At 45.7% G+C, this 8,666-nt stretch overlaps 1 protein-coding gene across 1 annotated transcript; it reads left to right on the forward strand.

Moving 5' to 3' along the window:
* Positions 1-6,004: 6,004 nt before the first annotated feature.
* Positions 6,005-6,671, forward strand: LOC124663676 (calvin cycle protein CP12-1, chloroplastic-like). Its single transcript, XM_047201347.1, has one exon. The coding sequence runs from the start codon at positions 6,073-6,075 to the stop codon at positions 6,439-6,441; it is 369 nt and encodes a 122-aa protein (XP_047057303.1). The 5' UTR covers positions 6,005-6,072; the 3' UTR covers positions 6,442-6,671.
* Positions 6,672-8,666: the final 1,995 nt, after the last annotated feature.

Consider the following 8,666-nt stretch of genomic DNA (forward strand, 5'->3'; position numbering starts at 1 on the left):
GTGCTACTCCATCTAAAACTGTAGCTAAGGTACATAACACAAAGGACAGTATCATGTCATTCGCAGCCTGGTTTGCGCGATATATGTTCAGTCGTCATGATTTTGACCTAGTAGTCCTAGTCTCACTGTGACAAATAATTCAGCAAAGCTCAGGCAACTCTGAGTAAACTCTCCAGCCGTGTGGTGCACCACCTATATAGATGCGGCGTTTTTCTTTTGTGTGGATGAATAGATGTAGCTTCTTGAAGGTGCCTCTTGCAGATTGTCGAGCTTCAAGGCACAAATATGCAATTGTCCGGACATAAATATATAGGCAGATAACCTACTTCACTTTGCTTGCCATATTTCATTTCAAGAATGTGTATGTAATTAATTTATAGCGCAATCAACTCCATGCTACAAAAAATATCAATTAATCCTTTAATTATAAAACAGGCCCATAAGGAAGCAACTAATATTTTATTTAATAAAACAATCAATATAAAAACTTGTATTAGAGTATGTGCATATCGCTTACCATTACTTCTCTGAAAATCCCACACGATGTCTCCCATGCCCTTCTGCGCATCAGATTTCTGGATGTATTTGCCAAAGAGAAGGTTTATCGAGAAAATACCTACATAAGTGGAGACTTGAGTTGTATCTGCAAAAGTAATTTTTGCTTGATGAATAATTAGACAATACAATTACTGCATCTGGTAGAACTAAGATCATATAAACACCAAAGATGAAGTTTCTAGTTCCTATTTGCAATTGGGATAAATAATTAGGTTAGTGCAAAGTTTAAAATAGCCGGCTATAGCCCGGCTATAGCCGGCCGGAGGGACCTGCCGCTACAGCTATGTCCTTCAAAGGCTAAGACGGGATAATCCACTATTAGCCTCAAAAACCCACTATTAGCCCCAAAAACAGGTAAAAGAATAGCCGCTAAGGATATAATGCTGTAAATATAGTGGGAAAAAAAAGGAAAAAAGGAAAACTGGAAATTGTTGCTACTTATAATGTTGTAATATGTGGACCGAACTGTGTCTCATTCATAGCTTTTTATGTAACCGTGTTAATATGTTATGCCTAATGCCAATAAATTATCAAATTTGTGAATTGTTGATAGAGATATATATGAATTTTGATTTTTTACATGAAATAGCAAAACCGCTAAATGGATGATTTAGCCGCTATAGCTCAGCTTTAGCCTTTCATAGCTTCCAGAAATGCTGCCGCTATTTCCAATAGCCGGCTATTTTAAACTATGGGTTAGTGCATGCATTTTTAAATATTCACTTTTAGATGATGGAAGGCATAAATTTATTAAATTTTCTGAAACTTATTTAAGTAACAGTGTGAGACCATTAACAATCTAGGAAACTGATGGTTGTAGCTACTGAAAAGCATGTAGAAGCTCATGGCTGAAACTTCATTATTATATTCCATGAGTGGCAGCTCCAAACTACAAATACCATACTTAAAAGGAAATGTTATACAAATTGTAAGAAATCAAATGTTGGAAATCCATCTGCTGCCTTGTTGGCAGGTGGCTCTCTACTGTTGCCTCCGACACCGCTAGGCAACAGTATGGATGTTCCCATGTAATGAGTGGACTATTCTTGTTCCAATCACACGTGTGAGCTGCTTGAGCACTCATGGTTGACAAATTTTATTGGCTGCCTCCACAGTCGTACAATCTACGATGAGACTGCACATGAATATACGGATAGACTTGTAGATGTACGGTGGACCTGTAGCAATAACAACTGTTTTTCATAGGCCATATATGAACAATGTTATGAATCTTTTCCTAGTAATATGAACAGCAGCCTCGGCAGCCACTTTGAAGAATCGTGTGCATGTGCAACAGTCGTTTTATTTTGTGGTGATGTCCTTCTTTCCCCCGGCTCATAATCCGCACTCAGGAGTATTATTGCTGCTAGGCTTAGTTTTTTATTTATTTCTTTGTATTCTGTAGTCTATATCAGACGTATCATAATTTGAGGAATTCTGCTAATGAATTGGAAACGGCAAAATAGTGCAGGGTATTTTATGGATGATGATTTACTTGCGTGCATAGTTGCAGCGGTAGGGCAGTTCGTCCACTCGGCAGCCTTGCCGACGATGACGGCTACTCAATCTATTTCAACGTGTTGGCATACACAATCTGCTCTGCTCTGGTGCGTCCTGCTCTGTTGGAAGCAATCATGAGATTTCTTAGGGCATGGAGCGATCCTGGATTTTTGTAGAGGAGCAATCATGGCTTAAATTCTGTACTTACTTCTTTCCCTGTGGCGCAAGTGATGTATTTTTGGGTCTGCCAGTGGCTAGCACCTGGGTGAAGCTGACGGGATCCAGAGATTCAAGAGGTAAATGAGCGGGGAGGCCTCACTGAAATGCCTTCAGGATGGGAGATGCTAAGCGAAGGAGATGTTCTTTCGGCAGCCAGGGGAGAGTCCTTACAAAATACGGATAACCTGCACATGCGGGGAAGAATGTGGTAAGTAAATTCATCCGTCGGTTGGGACATTGCTTTGAAATATATCGGACAGACAATTAGTTAATATTTCTAGTATTAACGTGGGGGCTTGATGGGAGTCTCCAATTAGTAAATATATATTTAAGATTCACCGCGGAATGAAAGAGATTTAAAATATATGCATTTGATTCAGTGTGTGCACATGATTAGCATGAGAAAAGGAGTACCAACATGAGCATGATAGAAGAGGATATGAACATGTATAGCTTCACATGTTTGGAAGAACTAACTCTTCCAGAAGAGATGCAGGATTTAGCAATCCGAGAACTGTCTCCCAATGAAATACATACCTCTATTGCATCACATGAATTCTGAAACCAATAATGTTGGGAGCAATGTACAACAATCTGAAGCAGACATGTGGTACCTGCAAGCGAGTCAATGATTGTAGGATCAAAAAGTCAGCACCTAATCTAGAGTAAACATTACCCTAACTATCTCAAAAACTATTTCTCTTAAACAGTATTTGTTTAAAATAGACTAAAATTTTGGTTCTAGTCTAGAACACCATGTTATTTATGGGTCCTGTAACAATTTTGTTGTCACTGAAAACCATATTAGAGTCTGAAGAAGGTGAACAAAAGTATCCCAAACTGTCAACATATTGTTAAGTAGAGATGGGATTTTTTTACCGGCCCCTGCTCTAGACAGCAAGTGAAGACCATAGATTCTACCAAGTTTGTATCGCCAGTAGTTGCAAGGCGTGGGATCCAATCAATCCACTGATATACATACCGTGAATTGTATGAATAGAAAAGCTACACTCGGTAGATATGGCTTCAATGTTTTGCTACAAAAAAACAACTGCATATAGGTTTGCTAAATTGAGCCAATATAAATCTTTGCAAAACAAACTAAGCAGTTGGAATATAAAAAAACGGTAGCACACATGACAAAAAATTATCCATTGGCTCTGAAATTAAGTACTACATGGATAGCACATATGACAAAACTTTCCCTCTTGTCTAAGCATACAGATCAATTCTGATGTCCAATCAGTCACAATGTCTAGGACCTGGTCATCCTTAATCCAGAACATACGTAATGGCTGAGTATAATTATATGACACCATGATGAGAGAAGACCAACCGGGAGAGTGGTCATGTGAAAAATCAGTCACCGCTGATTGCTCCCACTATCCAAGCCATATAATCGTTCCAGATTTATCCCTATGTGGAGGCACTGCCGGTGAAGGAATTATACAATGGTGTGGTGGAGCTGCTCACGAAACAGATTGGTCGTCAAAATTGAATTCTTACCTGAGATTGGTGGACTACTCCCAAGACGATGTCCAGCGCTGTGGTAGATCACCAAATAAGATGGATGATCTCCCGTACAGATCGCGGAGGCGGCGGCCGAACTTGTCCCGTACAGATCGCGGAGGCGGAGCGAACTTGTTCGATCCATATCGAGGAGGCGGCGTAGATTAGAGACGATGGTCTCATTTTTTTCCTTGCCGGAAGCAGAGAGAGAAAGAGGTATGGAGGAGTCACGCTTCAGGTATGGTGGGGCAGGGCGAATGATGTAAATATCTAGCGGTTGAACACGCACGGTAAAATAGATCGGATGGACCATATTATTTACCTTCTAGGATTAACCTGGTGTCTCGTTGGGAGTCTCCAATTAGTAAATATAAGATAAGATGTCATCAAATTGTATTACGTGTTGTTAAATGTTGATGTCATTTAATATTGGAAAATGTTTGTTTTCAGGCGGAGGCTGCGACGCTTGCATCCTCCGGATCACCAGCCGTCGATACATTCTGATCGCGAGAACCAAATCGTGCCAGCTCACACGGTCGCACCATCCTCCAGATCCGGGCCCCACCTCTACCTTATCTTTTCCCAGAATTTTATCCTCCACTCGGTAGTCTTCTCCTTCCTCTCGACGGATAAGTTCACCGCATCAATTCTTCCCCTAGCCAACCATTCACCGCCGCCGCTGTTCCTCTCCCACCCAACCATGCACCGCCGCCGCCGCTATTCTTCTTCAGCCTAGGCACCGCCACCATCCTCTTTTTTTGGGGACATGGGCTCCTATTGCCCACCATCTCATGCTTCAAGCTCACATTGTGGTACTCGTCGACGGAGTTGTTGCTGCGAGCTGCGTGGGATGCGGCGCTGCTAGACGAGGGTGGCTCTGCTTCGAGCTGAAGCAGGCGGTTCTGCGAGAAAGCGGTTCGACGGCGTGCACGTATTAGATGCTGCAAGTAGTGCTACCCGTGGACCAAGATGCTACAAGCGACGGCCGCCGGAGCTGCAAACGCCTAGTGAAGCTGCTGCAAGCGCCATTGCCGGAACTGCAAGTGGTCGGCGTCCGAGCTACGAAGGTTCACCCCCAAAGCTACAAAGCTCTACCAGCGGTGCTGCAAACGGCCTCCGCCCTAGCTCCAATCGCCATTGCCGGGAGCTGCAAGCTCCACCGGCGGTGCTGCATACGTCCTCCGCCCGAGCTCCAATCGTCATTGCCGGGAGCTGCAAGCTCTACCGGCGGTGCTGCAAACGTCCTCCGCCGGAGCTCCAATCTCCATCGCCCGGGAGCTGCAAGCGTTGCTGGTGGTGCTGCAAACGGCTTCCGCCCGAGCTCCAATCTCCATCGTCGAGAGCTGCAAACGGCCTCCGTCGGAGCTGCATGTGGCGTTGCGTTGCATAAGGGAAGCTGTGGCGGTGTCTTCTCCGGCGACGGTGGGGGCACACGGAGGAGCGCTGTGGACACACACAAGCAATGGAGCCATGGGGACGTACGGGAGGAAACGGTGCCACCCATCGGCGGTGTGGTGCTACCAAACGGCGGCCATGGTGCTCCCGAAGTTTTTGCCGATGGTGTTGCTGGTAGTTCCGCCGGCGGTGGATCCTTGGTGGTGCAACGTGCGGAGATTAGGCTGCCATGGTGCTGCTCTTTCACAGGGAAACCGAGAAACGCGGGGCAAAAAAGACTAAAAGAGGAGGAAGACGAACAGAGTGGGCCTGCATACACTGGTTGTTCCTTTGACCAAAAAAGAAAGACACGTGTCGAACGCTCGAGTCGGAGGTTCGAAACTTCCGACCCTCCGAGGGATTGTCAGCACGGTCCTTTAATATTACTACATATATTACTTCCCGCTATGAGTAATCTTAGCGTACCCAGTTAATACAGTGATACTCTGATATTTCTCGGACAACATCAAATTAGCGTCTTGTCAACCCATTTTCCTCTGGCGCAACCTGAACCTCGTATCAATTTCGTATCCAACACGAACTTTTAGACGAAGAAACATCCAAAAACGCTTTCACACTCATCTTCCCAAGCGGAGCGATCTCTAACAGAGAGAAGAAAAGATCTTTCCTACCAATGCTCCGTTTCCTTGCCTGGAAAATATCACGAATGCAGACGACGTGCCCCACAACGATTGGCCCAGAGGTGATAGGAAACGAGTGCACGTAAAAGCCTCTGTTCCAGGACACCCAACCAGAGCTATAAATATGAAACCTTACCGTCTGGAACGCATGGTCTAGTTACAGCTTAACCACAAAAATCCCATATCGACCGACGAGCTAGCTGCTGCTGCAATGGCGTCTGCGCTGACGAACGTGAGCCTGTCTACCTTCGCGGCCGCGGCCCGAGGCGACGTCCTCGCGAGGCCGCAGGGCCCCGCCCGTGTCACGTTCCCGATGGTGAGCCGCGTCGTCGCTTGCCGGGCCGGCGGGCCTGCGACACCGCCGGGCATCTCGGACAAGGTGTCGGAGAGCATCAAGGATGCCCAGGAGGCGTGCTCGGACGACAGCGCCAGCGGGGAGTGCGCGGCGGCGTGGGACGAGGTGGAGGAACTCAGCGCCGCGGCCAGCCACGCCCGCGACAAGCTCAAGGATTCCGACCCGCTCGAGAACTACTGCAAGGAGAACCCGGAGACCGACGAGTGCCGCACCTACGACAGCTGAGCGTACGTGTTAATTAATTTGTTCTAGACTGGAAGATAAGATCCATACTTGAAGGGGTCGCTCATCACACAAGAAATGATACTTGGAGGGGAGTGAAAAAGAAAGAAATCAAGGTTTTTACTCGGTGAATATGCACCATGATTCTGTGTTTTCTCCACCTCTGTTGTTGCTATTCAATATACACCTGTATGTAATTGAAAATGATTATATGAATAATCATATTTGTATGACATGTTCTTCTACTGGAGTTGAAAATTTATTTATTATTTGTTGTCGGGTGCACCGGACAGGACATGCATAACAGACTTTAGATGTTCATTTCCTTGCACTGCGATGCAGAGATGTAGCGCGTCTGAGAGGAGTGTTGTTGGCTCGGAGTTGCATACGTTCCTTTTATTTTAAAAGTATTTTAAATACATTTCAAAAATAAAAAAATAATTATGTCGCTAGATATCTTTCTATGTGTGCACCAATCCGTTTCACAAAAAAACTTTTGTGTAGCCTGTGTAAAAGTTGCGGACCTCAATGCTAAAATAAGGTTATGCTGGAGACATTTTTTATATGGATCACACAAAAAATCGTGAGACTTTACATGCTCATATATGTGGATACGTACGCGCAAAATATATTTATTATTTTCATTTCGAAATGTATTTCTAAGTAAATGAAGAATTTGCACCGAAATCAAAAGTAAATTCCCACGTTTCTACGTGTCTTTGCCTTCTCGGAGAGGTTGTTCGAGAGACCGAGCCTGAGAAAAATGTGTTCCGAAAGACAAGATGTTTCGAGTTGGACATAGAAAGCGTACAAATGTACACCCATTATTCTTGAGAGTTTTTACACTACCCCTGTGAGGTTCCTAGTTCCAGGGCAGTGAGCACCTCCTTCCACGGGCCGTCTTTCCCTCATGCGGCTGGACGCGGGATGGGCATTTGGCCTCCTTTTGTTGCGGTGGCTGACGCGATGGGCTGATTCCGGTATGCCATGGCACCTTGTTCAACAGCGTTGTGGTTTGAGCCCTACGTATATTACACCTTCGCCCTTCTGAGCTCGTCCATCTCCTCTCGGGTGGCTGAAAGGATGGTGCCATCGATACCATGCGGAGGGACAATGGGCGTCCATATGCAGCTGAGATGAATAATTGTCGTTGTTTTGTTCACAAAGCTAAAGGTTGTACTCTCCAACTGCTCCCTGTCCGCCTCTTGTTCAAGCTCACTGTCGTTAGTCTCCTCCACCTCATCAACAAGGGGTTGTTGCATCCCTTTGTGACATCGCCATCGGGTTCCTCCATGCCCATGTCGCCATCTCGGCTACCCCAGAAATGAGCATGAGGCTGCTCTTTGACACTCCGCGCCTTCACCTACACCTGCCAAAGAAGTGGCTATGGCATGTGTCGCATCGCAGTCCGCCCTTGAAAAGAGGTTAAGTTGATCTGTTATATATGAGCTGCAAGGTTGCTTGACGTGGGTTGGGAGATTTTTCGCGAGAGCGGAGGCTATTCTTGGCAGGCTCGCTTCCATACCCATCGTCACCCCTCTGGCTGAACCCCATGTTGGGACCGTTGATAACTGCAAGCTCTTAGGTAGGTGTATCTAGTTTCAAATTAAGAGTATTGATCCATGATACATCTCAAATGCAATTTTTCCAAGCACTTTTCTCAATGATTTGCTCCAGAATCTCACCGAACTTGGGTAAAACTTTTGAATCTGGCGTTGTTTTCAGCAAAACTCTTCTTTCTATCTATTTTTGCAAGATATAAAATCGAGGAAAAACACCACTGAAGTTTTTCACCAAATCATGGGGCCTCGAGCTTTGGAATCACACGAGAGGTGCCACGAGGCCCAAAGAGCACCAGTGGCGCGCCCCCTTCCATAGCACACGCCACCTGGGCTAATTTTTGGCCATGGAGCGTCGCCTCGCCTCCTCCTTTCGCGTACCCCCTTATATACCCTTAAAACCTACCTAGCCAGAGGCACGATTTTCGCGAAACAGAGCGCCGCCACATCCACGATCTTCGTGTCAGGGGTCAGATTGATCCTGCTCTCCACGCCGGAGAGGGGGATTTTGAGGTCTTCTTCACTATCACCGCCACCAACGTCATCACCAACAACCATGTGCTCACTCTCCATCATCGTGCATGAGTAGTTATCTGTAGGCATGTGAGGTGGATGGGGATTGGATGAGATTGATCATGTAATCATCCATATGTATCGAGATTTTAGGTA

This window comes from Lolium rigidum, chromosome 6 (genome assembly GCF_022539505.1).
Source record: "Lolium rigidum isolate FL_2022 chromosome 6, APGP_CSIRO_Lrig_0.1, whole genome shotgun sequence".
NCBI classification, from domain to species: Eukaryota; Viridiplantae; Streptophyta; class Magnoliopsida; order Poales; family Poaceae; genus Lolium; species Lolium rigidum.